At 36.9% G+C, this 26,744-nt stretch overlaps 1 protein-coding gene across 12 annotated transcripts in view; it reads right to left on the bottom strand.

The window, feature by feature from the left end:
• Positions 1-26,744, bottom strand: part of TACC2 (transforming acidic coiled-coil containing protein 2) — a 228,748-nt gene that overhangs the window by 99,779 nt on the left and 102,225 nt on the right. Inside the window, exon 1 of one of the 12 annotated variants that reach the window (XM_051981586.1) lies at positions 16,616-16,775. The exons of the other annotated variants lie outside the window; for them this stretch is intronic. Coding sequence (XP_051837546.1) covers positions 16,616-16,683 — 68 coding nt within the window. The 5' untranslated portion in view covers positions 16,684-16,775. Of the gene's footprint in view, positions 1-16,615; positions 16,776-26,744 lie in introns of those variants that run through there. 12 annotated transcript variants of the gene reach the window in all.

Here is a 26,744-nt window from a genome sequence, read left to right as displayed (position 1 = left end):
CACAGAGAGAGAAAGACAGACAGACAGAGAATCTGGTGAGGAATTCTTGACATATATGATAGAAAGACCTTTCCCCCCCGAAAGTATAGCTAGTATATCCAACTTTTTTTTCCTGAAGTGAAAAAAAAAAAAAATCAGAGCACTATATCAGTGCCCCTTTAATGTATAACAATGAAGAATTAGTGAGTTTAATCAGCAGGCCTGGTGGCTAACAGAGAAAGGAAATCTCAGAGGCAGGAGCTTCCTTTGATCTAACTACTTTTGAAGTTCACATAAAAACAGGAGAAACAGGCATAAAACTGATCCACACTGAACACCAGGAATACCTTAGGAGCTCTATAGAAAAGACAGTCTCCGTGAGGGGTGGAAGTTCCTTAGAGGCCCATAACTCTAATTGTATATTTTTCCCACATCTGGATCACAATTTAAAAAGAGGCAGCTGGAGGTTTTCCAGATGACAAACTTTATTATAAACAAACAGCATGCTAAACTATAGGACCTGTATAGGCAATGGAAATGCCAGAAAACACTTAACTACTCTCCATCACTGTTCTTTTCCAATGTGGAGCTCAATTTGCTTGGATTCTTTGGCTGTCCAGGGTTTTCTGTCTTCGGAGAGAGCAAGTCTCAAGAACACATGGTGATGACCTGCTAGGTGTTGATAGTGTGATGATTCTTGAATTTCCTGGGACCTCCTACTACCACATAAGAAACTCCTCGCCAAGGCTACTCAGGCTATTATGGGTAATGTGTGACAGGAAGCTTGGAACAATTAACCACTCCCATAGGTCTTTTCCTTGTCTTTGAGGAACCACTGGGGGAAATCTTGAAATATGAGGCACAAATGACTAAAGATATAGCACAACCGAGGCTGAACTTGGGGAGATTTCAATTGGCTATACCTCATATGCTGTGACCACTCCTTAATTAAGCGCTATCACAGAATCAGGATGAGACCTATAGGTGAAAGAAACCTCAGAAGCCATCTATCTGCTCTAATACTTCACTAAATGGAGGAGGAAAATGAAGCTCTGGACATTTATGATTTATTTCTCTCCTCTACACCACTAACTGTACATATTGCTTAAGGGAAAAAAGAAAACCCAGGTCTAGGGTGAAACCAAAATGATGGAGTAAAGGCAGGGACCTGCCCAGGCTCTCCCAAATTCCCTGCCAAGCAATGTTAGAATAACATGTAAAAATATATTCTAGAATAGCAGAACCTTGAGGGTGGCTTCTAGAACTCTCGGCCCCCAGATGCAAGGGGTTTGGACAGTGGGTCAGAAGAAGATTACAGAGGTTTGCTAACACTGGGACCAGGACTCTGTGAGTTGCCCCAGTGTGGTTCTAGGTTGTAGTCCCAGGGCCAGGAGGAGAACTATCAGGCGGGAGGGTGCAAACTAGCAGTCACAGGGTGGTCACTTACAGACCAGAGCACAGGCCTAAAGAACAATGATCATACCTTTCTTTTAATCATATCACCTTGAAAAAAAAAAAAACTTACAGCCCCCAGAACTAGCTCTGAAAACAGCAATATAAAAAACCTGAGGCTTGAGGCAGTGCCTTCCTCCAACCCAGGAAGAGAATTCAACTTTAACTTAAAGTTAAATGTCAATAAATAGGCTAGAAATATGAGCCAACTACAACAGGAAGAACCTGATCATAGAAAACTACTAAGGTTACAAGTAAAATCAAAATACAAACTCAGAAGAGGACAACAATATCAAAACAGTTAGATGCAAACCCTCAAGGCAAAAAAATAAACTGGTCTCAAGCCCAAAAAGAATTCCCAGAAGAGCTCCAAAAGGATTTTAAAAATCAGATAAAAGAGTTATAAGAAAAATTGAGAAAAAGAAATGATAATGATGCAAGAAAATCATGGGGGAAAATTAACATTTTGGTAAAGGAGGCACCAAAAAATATTGGAAAAAATAACATCTTAAAAAAATAAAACAGGTCAAATGATAATAAATGCACAAAAGTCTACTGAAAGGAAGAACTCCTTAAAAAGCAGAATTTACCAAACAAAAAGGAGATGCAAAGACTGAAGAAAATAATTACTAAGAAAATATTAAAACTAGAAAGAAGAAGCTAATGACTCCAGGAGAAAACAAGAACATAAAACAAAATGAGTGAAAATAGAAGAAAATATAAACTATCTCACTGGAAAAAACAACAAATTGACATGGAAAAATAGATCCAGAAGAGACAACTTAAGAATTATTGGACTACCTGAAAGCCATGTTCAAAAAAAAGAGCTTATATATATTTCAAAAATTATCAAAAGAAATTGCCTTGATAACCTCAAACCAATAGATAAAAAAAATCTACTAATAACTTCTTGAAAGAGATCACAAAATGAAAACTCATAGAAATGTTATAGTCAAATTTCTGAGCTCTCAGGTCAAGGAAAAAATATTGCAAGCAACCAGAAAGAAAGCATTCCAATATCATACAGTAACAGTTATGAAAACAAAAGATTTAGCAGTTTCCACATTAAAGAAATGAAGGCCCATTCTAGAGAGCAAAGGAGATAGGATTATAACCAAGAATCACCTCTCAGCAAAAATGAATATAATTCTTTGGGGGGAAATTGGCTATTTAATTAAACAGAGTACTTGAAAGCATTCTGAAAACACCAGAGCAGAATAGAAAATCTGATTTCCAATACAAGACTCAATAGATCAAAAAAAAAAAAAAAAAAAGTAAATACACAAGAGAAATCATAAGGAATTCAATAAGGTTAAACTGTTTATATTCTACATGAAAAGATATTACTTGTAACTCCTAAGAACTTTATCATTATTAGGGCAGTTAGGTGGGACATATGTACAGAGGGCACAGGTATACGTTAACTATGAAAGAATAATATCCAAAAAAATAAAGGGATGAAAAAGAGGTATTCAATAGAAGAATAAGGAAGAAAAAAGTAGGATGGGGTAAATTATCCCACATAAAGGGGAACAAAAGAGTTTTTTACAGTAAAAAGGAAGCTGGGAGGAGGGTGGGAGGTAATCTTTGCAACTTATTCTCATTGGAATTTATTCAAAGAGATGACATTCTGTTGGTGTAGAAATCTAACTTGCTTATGGGGAAGTAGAGGGGGAAGAGAAAAAGAGAAGAGAAGGAAACTGATAAAAGCATGGGCAGATTGGGGCAGGCAGTGGTCAGAAGCAAGCTACTTTTGAGGAGGGACAGAATGAGTGGAAAGAGAAAAAGAGAAGGATAAACAGTGAAAAAATAGGATGGAGGGAAATACACAATTAGTAATCATATCTGTGAGTCTGAATGGCATGAACTCATTCATAAAACAGCACTAAATAGCAGAGTAAACTACATGATTTAGACATAAAGGATTATACCATAAGCAAATTAGGGGAACACAGAATAGTTTCCCTATAAAATACATGGATAAGTAAGAATTTATGATCAAACAAGAAAATAGAAAGAATTTTAAAATGTAAAATGGATAAATAAATTAAATGTTTTTTTGCACAAACAAAACTAATGCAGTCAAGATTAGAAGGAAAACAGAAAACTGGGAGAATAACTTTACATCAAGTTTCTAATATAAGACTCATGTCTGAAATATATAAAGAACTGAGACAAATCTATAAGAATACAAGTCATTCCCCAATTAATAAAGGATCAAAGAATATAAACAATTTTCAGAAGAAATCAAAGCTAACTATAGTCATATGAAAAAAATGCTCTAAATCACTATTGATTAGAGAAATACAAATTATTATAAGATTAGCTAATATGACAAAAGGAAAACAACAAATGTTGGAGATTATGTTGGAAAATTGGAATACTAATATACTGTTGGTGGAGAACTGATCCAAGTATTCTAAAAAACAATTTGGAACTGTGCCCAAAGGGTATAAAACTGTGCCTACACTTTGACCCAGCAATACCACTACTAGGTTTGGATCCTAAAAAGATTTTTTTTAAGGAAAAGGACTCTTATGTACAAAAATAATTATAGCAATGTTTTTGTAGCGGCAAAGAATTGGAAATTGAAGGGATTTCCATCAATTGGGAAATGGGTGAACAAAGTGTAGTATATGATTTTGATGGAATACTATTGTGCTATAAGAAATGATGAACAAGTGGATTTCAGAAAGACATATACAAACTTATGCAAAATAAAACGAATAGAACCAGGAGAATATTGTATAGAGTAACAGTAATACTGTACAATGGTCAACTGTAAAAAAAGATTTAGCTACATTCTCAGCAATATAATGATCCAAGATAATTTTGAAGAACTTAGCATTTTTCATTATGCTATCCACTTCCAGAAAAAGAACCGATAGAAATCTAAACACACATCATGGTTTTGGATTGGTTTGGGGTTTGGTCTGTTTCCTTTCACATATGACTAATATGGAAATATGTTTTGTGCAACCATACATTTATTACCTATATCAATATATCAAATTACTTGTCTTATTAATAAGGAGGGAAGAGGAGAAAATTGAAAAATTAAGTTGGAAAATTGTCATTGAAAAAAAAAGACAATTACCACCTGCACTTATACAATAGGAGTGAGTTGATTTCCAAATACCTATAGTTTTTTTTTCAGTTAATCCTGAGATCTGTAGCTGTAGAGTTAAATGGTAGAAATCTCCAAGGCTCCGGGAGAATATTTTAGTATTACAAAAAGGAGATATTTGCCTTTTAGCAATCACAAGCAGAAAGCTGGGCCCCAAATCCCATCTCCACAGGCTGTTTTCAAACCTCAGCCCAGGCAGGGTGCTTCTTAAGAAGATAGGAACTGGTGCCACTCCATTTAAGGATAAGAGAGAGCAGTCAGCTAATCAAGAAAAGCCCTAAGGAATGAGCCCTCCTAAATAAAGAGACTTGGCAGCTGTGTAACCTTAAAAGACTTCAAAAACCCTCAAGAGTTACTTGGGACCTATTGTGTCAAAGGAAGCCCAGTCAATTTCATAGAATCTCTTTTTCTCTTCAAGACCCCAATTTAGACAGCAAGGAAAAATATAATAACAATACTTAGAGAATCATAGAATTCAGAGCCTGATCATAGAGATCATTCAATAAGGTCTTCTAATTTTACAGGTTAAAAAAACTGAAATTCCTGGAATTAGTGATTTTAGTGATTTACTCATAGATAATACTAATCTATCTAACTACCAAACTATCTATCAAACTATCCATCCATCTATCTATCTATCTTATCTATCTATAATATGTGTGTATGTGTAATATATGCATATATATGTATATATTACAAGCCCATTAGACATGTCACAACTGGATTTATTAAAAGAGAAATTAACATGCATGTGAAACTGCAGGTGCAAGGATTTCTAAGGTACAAATCTAGGAACTGCACCCTAGTCCTCTGCACTTCCAAATCTGCCTTTATATGCCGTCCCTCTATAGGCCATTTTCTCCCAGGTTCTTCATGAGTGCTCATTGGAGTGAAGATAGGGAAGGGAAGTAGTTTTCAGGTGATATCTTTTCTGTAAGAAAGAGGAGGGAGGGATTGCAGAAACCCTGCACCCTGGAACGAGCAAGAAGATGCTCTGAAGAGAGGAGTTAGCATATGGATCCAGCACAGAGACTCCCCCAGAGAATGAAGTACATGGTGCTGGGGTAAGAAACAGGAGAATGAGAGAAATTAAACATACAAGAAAGAAAGGAGGAAAAAAGTAGAAATATTTGAGACTTTCAGTATTTTATAGGAACAGCATCCATACTCCTTAAAATGAGCAATGCTCTTATCAGCTAGGAGTTATTTTTAATTCTTTATTGGAATGCTTTTGTATATGTGATTTTTGGGAAGACAATTAATCTAAAAACATTTATTAGGCAACTACTTATGTGCCAGGTTGGGCAGCTAAATGCTGAGGTGGATAGTGTCAGGCTTAGAGTCAGGAAGCCTCATCTTGCTGAGTTCAAATCAGATCTCAGGCATTTACCAGTTGTCTGATCCTGGGCAAGTCACTTACTCCTGTTTGCTTTAGCTTCCTTACCTATAAAATGATCCAAAGAAGGAAATGGCAAACCATCCCATTACTTGCCAAGAAAACTCCAAATGGAATCACAGAGAGTCAGACATGACAGGAAAACAACTGAACAACGAAGTCATTATGAGGCCCAGAGAGGTCTTTATATACAGTTTAATGACCCCCCGTTTTTATTGGAGTTGGACACCACTGGCCTAGAACACAAAGATGTTTTGCCCAAGATCACATAATCAATGTATGTCAAAGACAGGACTTGAATTCAGATCCCCTGACTTCAAGGCTGGCTTTTTCTTCATTAGAGCATTCCTCTCCTATACAAAGAAGATATAAGATATTAGGGTGAGAAAAAGCACTAAACTGGAAGATCAGGAAGCTTACAATTCACATTGAGCCTTGAAAGAACACAGGGGTCCAAGAGGCAAAGATGATGAGGGAGTGAGTTTCAACCAGCAGAGATAGCCATTGCAAAGGCATAGAGCTGGAACTAGAATCAAGCATCAGACAGTAAGAGGCTAGTTTGAATGGGTGTGAAAAGAGATGTGTAATAAAGTGAAAAGGCTTCGTTGGAGACAGGTTGTGAAGGACTTTAAAGGTAACAAGGAATTTGTATTTGATCCTAGAGGTAGTACTAGGGAAGCCACTAGAGTTTGCTGAATTGGGGAATAGCATTATTCAAAGTTTAAAAAAACTTATTAAGATGTCGACATAGAAGATGGATTGGTGGTGGGAGAGACTTAAGACAGAGAGACCAATTGGAAAGTTATGGAATACACTAGGCAAGAGATGGTGAAAGCCTATGCTAGTGCAATTTTTCTGGGAGTAAAGAGAGATATACAAGTTAAAACAAAGAAATCTGATACAGAGTATGAATGAGGGTGAAGAATCAAGGATGACACTGAAATTATGAGCCCAGGAGACTGGAAAGATGATGCTATATTCAACAGAAATAGGTGGACTACTATTGTGCAATAAGAAAAGGAGAACAGACAGATTTCAAAAAACCTGGAAAGACCTGTATGACCTGATGCAAAGTGAAATGAGCAGAATCAGGAAAAACACTGTACAGAATATCAACAACTCTGTATGATAATCCATTATGAATGACTCAGCTCTTCTCAGTAACACAATGATCCAAGACAAGTACAAAGGACTCAGGAAGGAAAATGCCATCCATATCCAGATTAAAAATTGATAGACTCTGAATGCAGATTGAAGCATACTTTTTTCACTTACTTTATTCTTTTTCATATTTTCCCCTTTTAATCTGTTTCTTCTTTCATAACTATGACTAATATGGACATATACATAACTACAGCAAATTGTTTACCATTTTGAGAAGAGGAAAGGAAAGGAGAAAAATTTGGAGCTCAAAATTTTATAAAAATGAATGCTAAAAATTGTCTAAACTTAATTGAGAATAAAATGAAATACTATTTAAATTAAAGAAAAACAGAAATAGAACTATTTAGAAGAAGGGTGAGTTTGTGGGGAAAGATTCTAATTTCTGTTGTAGACATGCTGAGTTTGAGAAAGCTAAAGACATCCATTTCAAAGAGAGACTACATTTAGAATTAGAAAACCTCAGGTCACATTTTGGCTGTGTGTGATGTTGAGTAAGTCACTTTACAAAATTTGTTAATGAGGAAGCTGATTTTAAGAGATTTAGACTTAATAATCTGTGTTGATGGACACAAGCAGAAAAACCATTAGGGAGATAACCTTGCAGACTTGGCTTTAATGCTTGGATACCTGACTGTTTCTTCTATTTGGTGGTAGTGAAAGCACACAATCCAAACTCTTGAAACAACAGCTAAAAGTAATTGATAAATAAAAATGGGAACAACTGTCAGCCCAGGCCACCAACTTTCATGACAGGATGGATATATATAAGCATTTCTGGCTGACTCAGTCTTTTAAAAATATTCCTTGTGGCCAAACTCATTTCACCCAGAATAAAATATTATACCATGAACAATCAATTTCACAGCTGACTTCTTAAAAGCAATCATTTAGAGTAACTAACTCCTAGTTGTTAATCTTAAAGGATGAAAAAGGGATTGTTCAAAAATCCTTTGCACACCCAAGATGCTGCTCCAGCTCTGGAAATCAATTTGACTAGATTAGCCAATCGTATTTCACCCTAAAGCGAGTTCCTAGGCAACAAACAATATAGCCACAGAAATAGGCTGCCAATGGTAGAAATAAGTGAGGGGGGAGGGAAAGTAGGGGGAGAAAAAGAGGAGGGGGGGAGGGAGGGGAAAATAAGCAAAGGAGCTGGGCTCTCAAAGGTGTCTTGAACTAGAATACTTCATTGATGAACAGTTTCTGGCTGTTTGACCTCAATAAAAATAGGCAATCCAATCTTAATAGCTCAGCAAGGAGTTACAAGGTGATTCCTTGGTTCATGAAGAGTACAGAGATCAAGCCTGTTACATTGATGAACGTATTTCTTTATTGTAGACAATATTCTAGACAATATTGTAGAAGAATATTTTATGCCATTTCCTGGTGTATATATTGAGAAAAGAGAGGAATATAGAGCACTTGAATGAATGATTAAAAAAAAAAATGTCCCTAAGTATAGTAATCTGAGCTTTATCAGTCATTGAGTTTGGGGTATGTCAGTCACAAATAAGCTAAAAATTGAATCCCTAAGGCTTTAAGCAGGAGCTTAATGAAAGAATCAAGAGAAAGCATGAGCTTTGAAACTAGAAGAAACAAGACTCTGATGCTTTTAGGAAGGAACTGATGTAATGCAGTCCAATTCCAGAAGCATGAGAATGGAGAAGACCAAGATTCAAATCCCAATTCTGCCATGGTACACCTGTGTGACTTTCTTTGAGTCCCACTCTCTTTCTGGAGGTCTTCAATTTCCCCATGTCTAACATGAGTGGAATTGACATTTCTAAGACCACCTCTTCCACTTCCAAATCCTATGAACAATAGAATCAATCTTCATGAGCATATATCTACTGGAGGGATCAAGTATCAAGATTCTATTCTAGAACAAAAAGCAGACTTTGACCAAAGTACAGAATTCTCCTTAATAACTAGTTCCCGATTATACATCAGACAAAACAGACAGAACAGAGATAAATGGGTCAGGAACAAAGTTAGGACTTTCAAAGTTCTGAGAAACAGAAACATTCAGGAAAGGAGGTAAATACAGTATAAGGAATAGGAAGTCTGCAAAGGGGTAGGGAAATGTGGGGAGGCAGCTAAGGATCCAACTGAAAGTCTACTCCCAGAGATAAGTCTGATTTCTGGTTCTGGGGCTAGGATCTGTACTCCATGTCAACTCATATCTTCATGGTAGGAACCTGGGAGCTTGGCAAACACAAAGACCAAAAGAGCTGAGGTGAGTCTAACTCCAAAGGCAAAAATAAATTCAGTGAAAAACAGAAGCTAGAGAGACAGAGAGATAGATCCAGGGGCTTGGATCCAACCACTTTTCACTGAAGATCAGAGTCTCCCCACTAGAGGTATTTAAAACTTCTGCAACTTGCAGCTTTTGTTTCCCTGTGCTTTCCTGCAGTAAAAAGGGCAGCTAAGTTACACTGTGGATAGAGTGCTGGGCCTGGCATCAGGAAGACCTAAACTCAAACAAATTTAGCCTTAGATACTTACTACCTGTATGACCCTGAGCAGGTCACTTTACCCTGTTTGCCTCAATTTCCTCATCTGTACATTGAGGTGGAGAAGGAAATGGTAAACCACTTCAATGTCTTTACCAAGAAATCCCCAAATGGGGTCACAGCTGGTCAAACAAAACTGTACCACAGTAACAACCTACAATAAAACCCCTGATGGGAGTTCTTAATCTGGGGTTCAACAACTTTTTTAAAAATAATATTTCAGTAGAACTGGTTTCCTTTGTAATCTTGTGGATTTTAGGCATTTAAAAAACATAGTTCTGAAAAGGGATTGAAAGGTTTTGACAGAATGTCAAAGGGTCACTAATAAAGGAAAAAGGAGAAGGAGAAAAGGAGGTAGGGAAGGGAAGGAAGGGAAAGGAAGGAAGGAAGGAAGAGTGGGAAGGAGAGAGGAAGGAAGGAAGGAAGGAAGGAAGGAAGGAAGGAAGGAAGGAAGGAAGGAAGGAAGGAAGGAAGGAAGGAAGGAGGAAGGAAGGAAAGGAAAGGAAAAAGGAGAGAGGAAGGAAGAAAGAAGGGGAGGAAAGAGGGGAGAAAGGGACTGAAGGAGGGAAGAAGGGAGAGAAGAAAGGAGGAAGGAAGGAAAGGAAAGGAAAGGAAAAGAAAGGGAAGAAGGAAGGGAGGGAGAGAAGGAGAAAAGAAGGAAGAGAAGGAAGAAAGAAGGGGAGGAAAGAGGGGAGAAAGGGACTGAAGGAGGGAAGAAGGGAGAGAAGAAAGGAGGAAGGAAGGAAGGGAGGAGGGAGGAAAGGGGGAAAAAAGAGAAAGATTAAGAACCCCTTGCCTTTGAACATCTAAAGGGTCATGTGCTTATTTTGGAGAGAGCGAGAAAAGTTATAAGCCTTTCTTTTTCTGTAAGGATTGTAGATGTCTAAAGAAAAATCCGGCTGAAAAATAATGGATGTGATGGTAGAGAGCCAAGGAAGCCAGAAGCTCTGACCCTGGCTCAAGAGAAGTGGGACATGGAGAGCCTGAAATTATCTCAGGGATTTAACCCATGGCAGAAGGGCCCACAGGTGGCAGTTCCACTGGTGAGCTCAGACTGTCTCCTCATTCTGTTCCTTTCATAAGGGTGATAGTACAGCTGTAGGAGAAAAAGAGCAAAGGAGAAAAAGAGGGACAACTCTCTAGGGCTCTAATGAGAATCTCATTAATCACATGCATTTGTGTACACACCCACACATCTTAGAAAGAAAGTGAACTTTTAATTTTTTTTCCAGATTTAAAACAACAACCACCTTACTTACACTAATCAACTCTAAAGCTTAGAAAGAAATCTACATTCATCCCACTTTCGGAATAATGCCAATTTATCTAAAAACTACATAGTCAAGTGTGGCCTTAGGCAATGAGTTTCTAAGAAAGATTCGATGGAATCTAAAGAAACCCAATCTACATTACAATTCCCATTCTTTGAATCTAGCCAGAGGAGCAGGTAGTTTGGAGGTGTAATATTTTCTCAGCATTTGTGCCACCTTTAAGATCTTCAAAATCCTTTCATATCTTATTATCTCTGATTCTCACAGCTAATGTGAGATCAAGGAAATAAGGGATTATTTACTCCCATTCTTTATACAGCATGAAATTTAGGAAGGTGTACCTAAAGTCATTGAGCTGATGAGAAAAACCGGACTAGAACACAGATTTCCTAACCAGTAAACCCTCTGCTGCTGCTTCTAAATTATCCTGCCTCATTTAAAATCCCATAATTTCAATTTTCAACTCTATAGGAATGAGTGTCAAATCTGTATCTCTACTGTTGAGCTCTCTCCCAAGGTCTAGTTTTACATGTCCAGTTGCCCATTGGACTTTCTTACCTGGATGTCCTACCAAAAATTTAAGTTCAATTTATCTAAAATAAAATCCATCATTTTCTCAATTTCTACCATTCACCTTCCCAAGCAGTGACTTCTGACTTCTCTATTTCTTTCTGTTAAGAGATTCAATAATTTCTCATTTTCTTAGGCAACTGACCATATCTTTGATTTTTTTCCTATCCATCATCCCTTCCACTGAATTAATCCTTCTTCAAATATCTCTTCCATCTGTCTCTTTCTTTTCAAATCTAAATCACCACTTTAGGTTGGATGTTCCATGTTTCTTGTCTGGACTGTTGAAATACTCCCTCATTGGTCTTCCTGCCTCCCAGTTTTCTCTCCTATTCCAATGTAACCTGTAATCTGACAACTACCAAGTTAATTTTCCTAAAGTACTGATTTGATCAGATTATTTCTCTGTTCAAAATTCTTGAAGGGTTCTCTTCTTTGAGGCATTTATGCTCTCATTGACATGGCTACTCCCTCCAGCACCATATATTGTAGCCTATCCACACTCTGTGTGAATCTTGTTAATAATATCCTCTCAAATTCTCAGGGTAGCCAAGGAACTGGTCCTGAATGGTGGGTGTGGTGGTTAGAAAGAAACTGAAGCATTGATAAAATTATTTCTTGGGTCAGGCAGGAAGAAGGCTCTGATAATGGAAATCAATTTAGTTTCATGGTCTACCCTCTGTGAAAATAATCCAGTCAGAAATCCAAGTTATGTCTCCTCCGCGAAGCTAAATTTTCCATATAAATCAGCTTATGGCCCATGGCTTCCACACTGCATTCCTTTGGGTCAATCTACATGTCATGCAGTCTTCACTAGGGAACTTGCCCTTTCCATCATTAATTATTAAAACCCTTTTCTATACTCTCCCAGTCTTATTTCATATTCACCATTCCTGGTATCTATTGTACCCCTTATTTTGTTTGTAACCTCTTCCCCTACATAAACCTACCTTTTGTCAAAGAGAATGGCCATTGAGAAGTTTTTACATGACCAAACCCCAATATTTGGTGCTTCTCCTAAAGCACACTATCTGGTACCCCGTCATTTGCTACATCAGCCACATCACCTAAAATCCTTTTGCCTCATAGACACAAATGGAACATACAGACCACATTGGGGATCTCCCATTCTCACCATGAAGACTCTCTATTGCTTACCACATGAAATCCAAAATCCTTATCCTAATATTCAAATCCTTCAGCTCTGATATGGTTTTAACATGCATTTCAAGCCTTCTCTATTAAAACTAAAAGAAGCATATATGTTATGCAAACTATTCTAAACCTCATTACTTAATAAATTTGCATGTTCCTGCTTCTACAGATTAGTTTTGTGACACTCTCCATCTTCACTTATTAAAATCTTACCTAATACTCAAGTTCCATCCCCAATGTCACCTGCTTCATGAAACCATCCCTATTTATCAAAGTCAGAAGTGGTCACATTAGGTATATATTTGAATTACTAGCCTCTACATGCCTTCTCACCTTTTTTAGACAGCTAAGCTTCTTGAGGTCAAAGACAGTGGCTCATATATCTTTATATTAGGCATCACACATTGTCCATGAAAGGTGATTCGCAAGCATCTGCTAAATGAATTTAAAATTAGACATCTCTCTATTTTCAATCTATTTTTGCTTTTCTCCCCATCATCTGCCATGAACTTCTATTTTAATTCTACACTATGAACAATAGGCTATGATTTACAGAGATATTCTAGAATAATAATAAGGAATTTGAAAACTATTTAGACTATATAATACAAAGCAAAAACCTTCTGGAGGACATTTCCTGAATTTCTCATTGAGTTAACAATACCACAGGAGGCTGACTTTTCCTAAATATACTTTGTGGCATAGTAGGCAAAATCTATACATGAAAAACTACATTCCAAGACAAATTTGTGTAAAGTTATCAAGAGAGTGTGGCAGAATGCATAAAGAGTCAGTCTAAGAGCGAGACTGAACTGGATTCAAGTTCTGACACATACAGACTATTTGACCCTGATCAATTCACTTAACCTTCAGTAACCAAGGTAAACTAAAAGCTGCTGAGCACATGCAAATTGGGATTGGAAAAGGAAGTCTCCTGATTAGAAGTTTTCTAAACTAGTAAAATAACAATTTAAATAATTTAATTCAATTAAAACAAAAATCATCAATTCCTTAATAAAATCTAGAGTTGCAAAGTACCCCCAAAGCCATCTAATTTAATGCTATTGGAGAGATGGGGAAACTGAAGCACAGAAAGAGATGGCTTGCCCAGGGTTGTGTAAGTCATTGCTAAAATCAGGACTCCTGGCTCTAGATATACTCTACGTATACTCCAGCTCTAACATGCTACTAATGTAGATTCTATGATTTTCTCATTCAATTATCTTTTTGTTTCTTTGAAACAGCAACTAATAGCATGACTAATACTATGATTGGACTTGACCAAAGGAAATAAAAAATTAAAGAAATATCTATTTGTTTACACTGGCTCCTCATACTCCAATAATCCAACTCATTTCCCCCTCCACTTCTTCCTCTGAGTTTCCAACCTGCTCTCCAGTAGATATTGGTGACCACAAGCCTCATTCCCCATTACCATCACAGCTTCCATCCCTATGTTGAGAGAGAATTGACCTTTTGCAGTTAGGAAGACTCATCCTCATGATGAGTCTTCTGCCTCACACACTTATTAGCTTTGTGACTCTAGACAAGTCACTTAACCTTGTCTGCCTCGGTTTGTGGAGAAGGAAATGGCAAACTACTTATACCTGCCAAGAAAATTCCAAATGGAGTTACTAAGAATTTGAGTAAAGTGAACAACAATAATGATAACCCTCAAGGAGTTTATATGATAATAGGGGAGACAACAGGTACATAAGAAATACAAACTGGGTAGATGGAAGTTTCAATTACTTGATAATCATCTACCTCTTCTATCATAGCCTCTTTTCATAACTACAAAGACAACTTCATTTAAACACTTTTTTCCTAAGATAAAGAGAAATGTTAGACGATTCATTTTAATTTAGTCAGGATTGCTCTGTGACAATAAATCCAGGTTATTTAGAAAGGGGTTGATAATGTCAAAGATGGGCTGCTAAGGATAGCAGTAGACAAAAATCCAGATGTTTGCATAATCCTCCTCCTTTAGAAAGAAAATGAGGAGAGAGAAGAGAAAACTGTGTGGAAAAAGTACAGTATATACCCAAGATCTATGTTTAGAAAAGTTTTAGAAATTGGTGTTATTCAAATGGGAAAAGTATCTGATGGGAATCATAAGAGTATAACATATGGAACAAGTCTATTAAAAAAATTAATATGCATGCCCAATTAAATTGAGGATATTTAATTCTGAAGTTTTATTTTATACCACCATCCTTAAAGTGTTGAGTGCTTTGAACTTCATTATCCTAAAATGGTGGGACAGTTATTCTAAAAGATCAATTATGTAGGTAAAAATGAGTTATTTCTTTCACTCAAGTGACTAAAGAGTCAGGAAATAGATACTGAACAGCTGCTTTTCTAATGATTTCACAGAATAATCTCCCAAACACAGTCAATTGGACTTCAGGTACTTTAAAAGGTCTGTGCTGAATAGTACTACTACTGCTGTCTTTTATCATTTATTGATGAATTCTTTGTTAATCTCAATATGGAAACCAATGATGAATTAAAGAAAATACTCTTTTCCAAACACACCAGAATCCATGATACTGAGAACAAAAAATTCATACTATAGAAAAATTAGATTGTATTAGTTCATGGTCAAAAATAATATATTGTTCTTTTTTTTTAAGAGGATGAATTCTAAATCCATAAGGAGGAAGATACAATAGTGCTATGCAAATCAACACCAAGCTTTGATTACTATTGAAAATGAAGCCACAAACCTAGGAAATAATGTGGTTTTTAACACATAAGCATAGCTGAGCATTGCATCATTTCACTGAGTGTTTCTTCTGAGATGCTTTAGTCTCAAGAATCATTGGAAAAGACCCATTTGGACAACACTCTCTGCCACAATTTGTTAGGTTTTGTCTTTTAAAGATTTTGAACTTTCATATAAATAGCTATTTCACCAATCTATCACTCCCCCTCCCCCACTCCTTAAAATATTCTTCCCAGAAATACATTTATCTTAGGTTGCATTGAAAGGAGAAGCGGGTAAGATTAGGACATGGAGTCTCATTATGGATGCCAGCCTGACTCCCTGAAACATGAGCTTCATAGACATCTCTATTTAATAAGTCCCATCTTCCAAACATGAACATTTACATTAGGGGTTTGGCAATAATAGGAAGAGCGATTCTCACAAACTCCCATTGAACATCAAGGCCACTCTGTTCTGTGGTTTAGAGGAAAAGATCAGATTCCTGTCTCAGTGCACAGCTAAGGCCTGATACTATAAATGACAAGGCTATACAGTTTGGCTCACCCTTAGCAAATGGATGTGTTTTTAGGATTGCCTTTATCTATGGAAGCAAATAGGTGTTTAAACTAAAGCAAACTGATTCCTGCTAGGGAGCCTTTCGTGCAATTGACAAAGTCACATGGATGACCATTAATAACAGTCATTTCTCTCTGAGTGGATTTATCATTTACAATTGTCCTCTGCAGGAAAAGATCACTACCGATGCACTTCCTTGCAAGAAATAACTCCAAGGAGCTGTGACTACTGAGCCTGATGAGCTGATCTGAAACATGTCTGTTTCATGAGAAGCCCAAACACTGTGCAGAAATGATGCCTTCTGCTCTGCAATCTAAATCGGAACTCTTAAGTGATTTCTTCTCCCCAGGACACATACTTGAGGCAGCTGAATGAAATAGACCACAAGAAGAAGAGCCTCTGGCTAAAGATGTATCCAAGTTCTGGCATGACAGAAAAACGGGGCTTGTGAATCTTCCCCCACTGCCCACTGCAAGCCCATATCTGCACCTCCGGAATTAAAGCGACATTAACAAAGACCCAGCATGAAGGCAAGCAGCGTGGTAACGGAACTGACAGGATGCCTGTGAGAGAGAGAGAGAGACAGAGCGAGAAGAGAGGAAGATATACAAAGAGGAAGACCGAGAGAGAGAGCACGAGAGAGCGACGGATAGCTAGAGAAAGACAGAATGGGGGAATGGAACCAGGAGACAGAGCACTCACATTGCTTCTGAGGGTTCCCGATTCAGGCTGCTCGTTGGGGCCTGCTGGAGAGACTGAGACCCTCCCATCCTCGGCTTGCCCTTGAGTCGAGGCTAGCTGTGGGGAGCAGAGCCAGCTTCCTTGCTAAATTCCCCCAGCAAGGAGCCCCGAGAGCTCGGCTTGGCCTGGCCTGGGACAGATACTGCACTGCAGATGGAAACAGCTGCTTGCATCAGTAGCGGCAGCAGCCACAGCAGCAACAGCAGCAACAGCAGCGGAGACCCTTCAGCGGCAGCTTCCCTTCCCTGAACTGGAGCCAGGTTGGTGTGTCTGTGTGTGGTCCAAGCGAAGATTCTGTTCTTAGTTGGAAAGGGGGGGAGGTGGTCGGGAGCCGAGAGAATGATTCCCAGCTACTGTGTAAGAATCGATGACGTCACCAATCCCTAATCAGCCACGTTTGAGCCAGCTGAACAAGCAGCACCTTTGCAAGGCTCTGCTACTGGCTTATGAGAGAGAACGGGAGTGGAAGAGAGAGAGAGAGATGAAGACCCTCCCTTTTAAGCATACATTGTCAGCTACTGTGCTGTGCCGCCCTGGGGGACCCGCAGGCAGGACCATTGCATTGTGTGGCTAGCTCTAGGCATTTGAAATGCAAATGAACGGGGTAACAGATCCAGTGTGCCCAGTTCCTATTATCAGAGGAGCACAATGACCATCTTCCAAAGTTGATGCGGGGAAAGTCCTGGGCACAGATTACGAGATCCGAATCCAGTCCATTGTGTGGTTCATCCCTCTTGAAAAAAAGCAATGGACTCTCCCAAGAAGGAAAGTAGGCAGGATGGCATGGGTAGCCAAGGTAAACAAGGCAGTGTGTGAGCATCCTGGGGCCATATGCTTGACATCTCAGTTAACCATTTTCTCTCTCATCAGGAAGCTTGCTTTTTAATTTTCTCCTTCAGGTTAAATGTGAATTCAGGAAAGATTCTGACTGCCATACTTAGAATGGTTGAACTCGTGATGGGTTGCAGGCTCAGAAGATAAACCTCAATTCGTCCCCAATCCAGAAGTGTGCCCATTTACGGCAGTCTTAGGGGCTCTCACCAGGCCAGCCAGAGAGAAGGGAGAGCACTGATTCTCCATGTGCTACTCATACCATATTTGGCCAAAAAGCCTGATTTCTCTTTAAAGCAAAAACACATTCCTAGTGTTCACACAAACTGAGGAGCAATATAGTCATTTAAAAATCAAAGCATTGCACTAACTGCAGTGATAAAATACAGAACCCGAGGGCTGTGGAAAAATAGTCAGAAACAAATGAACTGTTTAATCAAATTTTCTCTGTAAGCAATTTAATCAAATATCTCAATGACCTCTGATTTTAAGTACAGATAGTTCACAATGGAAGACCACTCAACTTTAACATAACCCTTCTGGCCTTCTGATCCCTACATTTCTGAAAATGGGAAACATAGATTTACCCAAGGTCACATAAGAGTAAGAACTTGAGCCAGGATTCAAATCCAGGTCACCTGAATGCAAATCCAGCACATTTTCCACTTTACTCTGCCAGAAGGGAGTGCTGGTCCTGGGGATTCATGGCTTAATATTCAAAGTGGCATTGTGCAATACAACAGCACCTTAGTTTCAAACATAGACCCAGAAGAATGAGCTCTAGTCCCTTAACTGCCACTTACTATTAGGCAGATGACCAAAGGAGAATCATTTAGCTTCCTGAGGCCACAATTTCTTCATTTGCAAAATGAGAATGTTGGACTAGAAAATCTCTAAATTTGGTGGTTCTATTATGTAGGTACAAAGATCAAGTGTGCTTAAAAGTTTTCCGGGTTTTTAGAGATTTAGTCTAATGTGACCAGTATAAACTCAGTCAAACTGTGAGTTCAGTGAACTTTCATGAGCTAAACTTAAAGTTATGGTTTTTGTAGGAGGAAATGCATTATAAACAAAGTTTTAGAACATAGCTTATTTAGAAATCAGGAACTATTCCTATAGCTTAGCTTGTATAACCTTAATCCACAATAGCTATCAGCTCCTTTGTTTCTTAAGCCACTCAGAGATATATCTAAATAAGAATGAAAGCAAACTACTATCAAAAATGTGTTCTTCTCCAAAATATTTTAAGTTCCACATTCCATATCCCCATTTGCACCCCACCACCTTAAGGTTGAACTAATGGTACAGATAAGGAAAGACAGATCACAGCATTTGGTAAGCACCACTTGGGATGAGAATTTTTAAAGCTTAATAAAAAGCTGACTTTTGTATGCTAATATTTAACATCAGTGTCAAATAGAAAACCAGCAAATCCAAATTATTTCCTGAGAGAGAACAACATGGAATTTCTAAGAAGCATTGAGAGGATTTACTTCCCATTAATGTTAAAATAATAGCTAATGAATATGTCAATCTCCCAGGGAGCCAGCAGTAACTGTCAGAGGGCTGGGATGATGGAGATCTCAATGGAGAATCCACTCTAGAAGAAGCTGTCACTCAACACCAGCTCAATGCACCGTCCTGTACAACTCCCATTTAGCACTCATGTGGCTATCATCCTAAATGCCCTGGAAGTTTATTTTCATACTAGAAGGAGATTTCCAGGTCTCTTAATTTCTGCTGGCTTTTGGTCTAAACAAAATAGTTTCGCCATGTCATGCTGGAAAAAAAAATGTCAAGACCTTTAAAGATTGTAAATTCATTGAGGGAAGTGATCATGGTCTCACATTTTTCTAATACCTCCCAGTAGTTTAACACAAGATAATGCGCAATATGTTTTCTTATTTGATCTACCCCAGATGTACAAAAAAAGTTAAAAACACACAATCTCAGGGCAGCTAGATGGCACAGTGGATTAGAACTCTGATCCTGGAGTCAGAAGGACTTGAGTTTAAATCCAGCCTCAGACATTTAACATTTATTAGCTGTGTGACCCTGGGCAAATCACTCAGCTCCAATTGCCCCACTAGAAACAAACAACACAGAGACATGTACACACAAAAATATATCCTACATTTCATTTATTGACCTATTCATTTATCCAACTAAATTGTGCAAAGTACTATACTAAGAACTGGAGAGATGCAAAGTTTATACATGATATGGTTCCTGATCTCAAATATCTTACACTCTCATAACAAAATAATTCACACAATTGACAAATTTACCAGGGCATCCAATGTGGTTTTTATGTTTAGTATATTATTTTCAAGGCAAATTTAAAATGTGTACATATATAAAATATACACATATATACATATACACACATCCATGTGTGTATTCAATTGAATTCAATAAACATTAAGCACAAATTATGTGCCAAATACTCAATACATACTATATATATATATGTATGTGTGTATATATATACATATATATATTTGTGTGTATATATGTATATGTATGTGTGTGTATATATTTATATATATATATAAAACACATGCATAACTATGTATGCAAACATAGTTATATATACACATATGTGTGTATAAAGTATATAAAGTTTTAGTCAATAAACATTTATTAAGACCTATAATGTTTCAGGCACAGTGCAAACAATGGGGTTGCATACATAAAGAAAAACAAAGACAGAAATTTACAATCTAATGGGGGAAAGACAACTTATAAAAGGGAACTGAAAAAGAAATGACATATATAAGCAACTATCTGCTTTTTCCCCTAAGTCTAAGATAGAAAAATGGACTACAATAAAATACACCTTTTCTTTAGAATTCAGATAATGATAGAACCTTATTTATCCTTCAGTTTCACCTATTAGAAAAACGAGAAAAAAGATTTCTGGACAGCCTGCTAACCTCTCCAACATTACAAAATTCTGATAAATCAAATTCCAGACCAGTCATTTAAAACACTGAATCTCGATCAGCGAATCTGACTTCCAGCCTCGGTCCCAACATTTAACCACCTGCAGGATCTTCAGTTTCTTCTGCAAAATGTTGTGCCAAACATATATTGTATCTAGGATATACTGCAACATATCCAATATATATAGGACTGCTTGCCATCTAGGGGAGGGGGCGGAGGGAGGGAGGGGAAAAATCGGAACAGAAATGAGTGCAAGGGATAATGTTGTAAAAAAAATTACCCTGGCATGGATTCTGTCAATATAAAGTAATTATTAAATAAAAATTTAAAATAAAAAAAAAAAAGGATGAAAAAAAAAATGTTGTGCCAGATGATCTCCAAGCTTCCCCCTAGTGCTAAGTCATATAATTCTATGAAATATTACCTGTGTGACCTCTTCAGCCAAACCACTTCACTTCTCTCTCCATAGACTATATCAATGTGATAGAATCTTTAAACCAAATCTGGGTAATTAGTTTGGACCAGCTCTGGATATATATATATATATATTGTAAAAGAGACCTATAAAATGTGAGAGGGTTATACCAGCTGATCTCTAAAACTTCCAGCTACAAATCCTGTGAATATTCTACTATGTGCTTGACATAATGGGGTGAACAGAAGATCAGTAAAAGAAGCAATCTCTGTTCTGAAGTTGCTGACAATCTTTTTTAGAGGAAGGTATACAAAGCTTACCCAGCTGAGATAAGGAGAAAAGAGAAACAAAAAAAGATATAGGTGCACAATAGCCTGATTCAAACATAAATCCCACCAGCTTCAGTAAAGGGAACAACCCAAGTCGACTGAGGTGATCAAGGAAGGCACATCATAGAAAATAAACTCTATCATAACAAAAACACATGTTAAGCTCTACTATCACAAACTGGAGTCTCAGAAAACTCCTCAGTTGCCATAGCAGCAGAAGCATCCAAATACTGCTCATGGAGTACCCCCTAAGTGCTAATTAGCACAGATCCACAGGCCTCAAAGAAAGTAGGTCACACCACAGAGAAATCCATTTGGAAACTAGTAAGAATGTTACATGAAAAAAAAGAATATGACCCATGGAATTAGTATTATGTTTTGTTGACCCACTGACTGCTGCCAACCGATGTAGAACAACAATTACTGACTGATGTAAAAGTGGGAAAAACAAGATTGATGCCTCCTACTCTTCAAGATCAGGTAATCAAACTTTTTATTATATACCGATTATTTTTTCTTTTTTTATTGTTCTAAACTTTTTAACTTAACTTAATAACAAACACCAAATGAGCATTTCCATATATACTAGATGACAGGAAGAATTGGACACAAAACTGAATCACTATTATATAAAATTTGCTTTTCTTTTAAAGTATATAATAAATTTATATTCATAAAATTTATTTTTGAATTTATATTCAAAAGCCAATCAACTATTCTCAAGGAGTTTACATTCAATTGGGAGAAGACAATATGAATCCATGTAACTATAAAAGTAATATATACAAAATAAAATGAGGATTTTGAGGGGAGGGAGGAAAAACACTTATTAAATGCTTACTATGGGAAGATGTCATGCTAAATCTTTAGTAATGATAATAATAGTTCCTATTATTAATACAATAAACAATTGGCATTTCTCTTATGCCTGGAAGGCTCTCCCACTCCATCTCTTTCCTCCTATTAAAAATCTTAACCATCCTTCAAAGTCTAGTTTAAATAACCCCCACATAAAATCCCCTGCAATGCCTCCAGATGGTAATGATCTTGCTTGCCTATGGATTTTCATAGTGCACTGTTCATCTTTTCTGTACTTGGTGCATTCTGAGGTATGGTGGAAAAAGTATTGGTCTCAGCCAAAGACTGAGGTCACATCCAACTCCAACTCTTCCCAGCTATGAGTTACCCTTTTGAGAAAATGAGAAAACTGAAAGAAAGAAGGGGCACAGGTGATAAATTGTATGATTCAGCTTAAAAATCCCCATCAAGCTCCCACTAAGCAAATGGACAAGCTGCTTAATATCTTCTGCCTTTTATATTGCTCATCTTTAAAATGAGAACAATATATTCTCCAATCTTATATTTGGAAATTCTAAATCTCTCTTGTTATTAAATATTCACAAACTTTAAAAAAAGAATAAAATAAAACAGATACTAACACTTGCTCTATCTACTACATTAGCTCATTGTGAAAATAAAATGAGGATAAAATATGTGAAATGATAAAGTGGTATGTAAATATAATGTGACATTTTTTTCCATGCTCCCTATTCACTGTGTGTGTATTAACTATGATCTCTAATATGGAATACCTTTTTCTTCTCCCTTTTTTTGCCAATCCATCATTGATAATTTTTGGGGGGAGGATAAGAAAATGGGGTTAAATGACTTGTTCAGAGTCACACAAATAACAAAGTATCTGTGACTGGATCAGGCCCTCATATCTTCAGTACCAATGCTCTATCCACAGCTTCTTCAAGTGTTCTTTGCCAATCTTGAAGGCCTGTCTCAGGCCTAGTCTCTTCTAGGCCCCCCAGGCCTAGATGCCCCCAGGACACAGGAATTTCTCTTTAGTCCCTGATCTCTTCAATGGTCTTTTGTAGTTATTTATCATAGAATTTAGTTTAGAAACATAGTCTAGCGTTATCAGGAATCTTGGTGGACAAACCTCCTCATTTAGCAGAAGAATAAAGGTCCAGAAAAGTTTAAAGTCATCTATTCAAAGTCATACATATAGTAAGTAGCAAAACTGGCTTTTGAAACCAGATTTTCTGTCTCCAAGTACAGTGTTCTCTCTACTGTACCCATACTTCCTTTTTTGATGTGTTTGCCTTTTCTCCCATATTTATCTGTAAGTGCTATAAAGTCAAGGATCATGCTTCTGGTCTCATCACTACCACTTAGCATAGATCTTTGCAGAGAGTAGATGTTCAATAAGTATTTGGAAATTGTTATGAAAAATGATCTGGATACAGCCTCTATGTTGTTGTTCAGTCATTTTTCAGTTATGTCTGACTCTTTGTAACACCATTTGGAGTTTTCTTGACAAAGATATTAGCGTGGTTTGCCATTTCCTTCTCCTGTTCACTTTATAGATGAGAAAAATGAGGCAAACAGTTAAGTGATCTGTCCAAAGTCACACAGGTGGTAGATGTCGAAGATGAACTCAGGAGAATGAGTCTGTTTGACTTCAGGTCTGACACCACCTATTTTGCCACCCAGCTGCCTTACACAGCTTCTTGGGAATCACCAAAGAATCTCAGAGAAAATAGCTGAACCTCTCAATCTTAATTAAATTTAAAGATAAAAAAATAGTTTTGTTTTCATTCCAGATACTATTGACATCCTTTGTCCATTGTACTCCAGATCTCTTTGCCTACAGTTTACTCCATAATCTCTGGGTAGTCCATATTTTCTTTGCTTTTTATGTCACATTCCTTTCTGAATCTTATGTGTGAAGCTGTAATTGGTTTTGATGCCAGTAGGGGAAATTCAAGCAGTATCTCTTTTCCTGTCTTTTCCTTTGTTAAGATTTTTTTGACCTGATTTCTACAGTTCTGCAAACAGCTAGCTTTTAAAGGATATTTACTGAATTGTTGTGCAACTTCAGGAAGCTCTCCTACTGCTACTTTCTGACTCAAACTTAACCAGATTCAACCATGGTACCTTTAAAATAGGAACAACTCTCAATGGCATAGTTCTCTGGAAAATGAAACCAAATCTCATTCTCTTGATTAATGAAACCACAGTTGACAATGTTATTATCAACCCCTAGAATGGAGCAATAAATAAATAAGCGACCCTAAGAAATATTCCCCAAAGGAGGTTAGTGAAGTGATAAGGCTCTTTTATATAAAAAGGAAGAATACAAAAGGAGTTTTTGAGTTTTGATGTCTAAAAGATCAAAAAACTAGTCTAACATTTTATAGATTTGACCCTGAAATACCAAAGCAATATAAGAGTATACTTATATTGGAATAGGCAGGAATCCAAATACCACATCTACTAAGACTGGAAACATTCAAGACCCTGCTATAATACTTGTGGTAAAACATTCGACCCCGTAAAAGATCACCAGTTAAGTGAAATCTTGGGCAATAGCAATATGGTAGAGCAAATAAGTTGCCTATAGAATTGTCACACAACTGAATAATGGTTCAGCCTACGCTCACGATCAGGTTTTTCTCATTTCAAGAACCATGTGCTTTGTACTCTACCTTACTTCTTCAAGGTTTTAAAAAACACACAAACAAAACCCCAAACAATCATTTACAAAGCTTTAACTAGATATTTAATTAAATTGCTAGAAAGTTCACTGAGGAAATCCACAACTTAAAAGTTACTTATATAAAAGGCTATTTGTGCCAGAGAGGCATTGGTAACTGGCAATGATAATGGTTAATATTTACTTAACATTTAAATATGTAGAAAAAAATTTATAATATCTCACTCAAACCTTATAACAACCCAATCAGACAAAAAACTCACTAATATCCTTATTTTGTAGATGAGAAAACTAAGGCTGAGGAAGATTAAGTGTGACCAGGGTTACATCACATAGTAATTATCAAAGGTCTTCTTGATTCCAACTCCAACACTCTATCCACTAGGAAACTAGCTCTCTCCAAAAAGATGTAATCTCTTAACTGCAAACATAGCTGAGAAACAAGCATTAAACCTGACAATTTTTTTTAATTATTAAATAACATGTCTGACTTGATGATATTGTTAAGTCAGGAAAATTTTCCAGAATCCACACTCTTTCAAAGAAGAAAAGGTTAAAAAAATTTATAAACCTTACTATCATTTAGGCATCTTCTGTTTTTGAATTGGGACAGCTATCATCACTTTTCTGGATACTTTCCTCCTGGTCTCAGTGAGGTCAACCATTTAGATCATAGAAGTCTTCAGTTGTTCAGGTTGCAAATGACTTTCCATATGCTTGTGGGTAAACTCTTCAAAATCCAAAATTGTGCTGTCCTATTTTTGTATCGTGGAATGAATTGCAAACATCTTGGACTTCTAAAACATCCTAACTCCCAGGTTTCAAATCAGACTGGCCCAGAATTCCTGGAGTTGGAAATAGTATCAATGCCTCTATTTTTATCTTAATCTAAGAGTAGACTGGATGCTACCAGTAAAATATCTCCATATTTCATAACAAATGCAACAGGGCAACTGCATCTCTTTGTTGTCACCAATACAGGATTAAATGAAGTATGAAATTTTAAAAACACGTTTAGGCTCAAATGAGATAACATCTATAAGATACTTTGCTAACCTTAAAACATTATATTAAAAGTTATCTATTATTGTTGTTGTTGTTGTTTTTCCTTAAAAAACCAAGTTTCAGTGGAACTGATTTGTGTGTGGAAATGATCCATCCATATCAAAAGATTTTCCCCTATTGCTAAATGATGGAATTATATCACCCAACTGACACAAAAATAATGTTACGATGTTCTCACTGTAAAAGTGAACAATTGTTTATATTCATTATTTTTTTCCTGTCTATTATGGAACACTGGGTGTTAAGTAAATGCAATTGTGTATTTATATGGTTCCCTCCTTTCTATTTAACCTACTAATCTAGAAAGAGTGAAGAGACTTAACAAATCTTACACAAACATTTGAACAGCACCCCATGGAAATAGTTCTAATCCTTGTTATTAAAGCAACAGAAAACAGAATGATTGATAATGACCTTCCTCATCATTCTTATGCATGTTAGCATAGTCTGTGTACCAGGAATGGAGTCGGGAGGCGAAAAGAAACATCTAGATTTGAATTCCAGCTCTACTGTTTATGATCTGCATAACTTTGGGCAAATGTTTTGACCTTTCAGGACTTCACTGTTCTCATCCATATGAAGAAAGGGTTAAACCAGATGAACTCAAATGCAAATAAACAAAAATAAATAAATTCAAAGAAAAGGTCCAGATAAGAACAAGCTGATCAATTTCAACTGGGTATGGGAGGAAGGGGTAAATGGAAAAGATTCATGGAAGAGACAGACTCTAAGGTGGGTCTTTAAGAAAAAAGAACTTTTAACTATCAATCATGGAATACTGAAGAAGGGAATTCTTAAATTTCATAGATTTGTGGAATTTATAGAATAGGAAGGGACCTTAGTAGACATCTAATTCAACACACACACACACACACACACACACACACACACACACAAAATACTATGATTCTAACCCTTTTAGCTAAAATGCCTTGAAAAATCAAAAGCCCACGAGTGAAAAAGTATAGACAACACTGAAATTTAGGATTTTCTGTATGT

This window comes from Antechinus flavipes, chromosome 2 (genome assembly GCF_016432865.1).
Source record: "Antechinus flavipes isolate AdamAnt ecotype Samford, QLD, Australia chromosome 2, AdamAnt_v2, whole genome shotgun sequence".
Taxonomy (NCBI): domain Eukaryota; kingdom Metazoa; phylum Chordata; class Mammalia; order Dasyuromorphia; family Dasyuridae; genus Antechinus; species Antechinus flavipes.
This window is presented reverse-complemented; position numbering and strand designations above follow the sequence as displayed.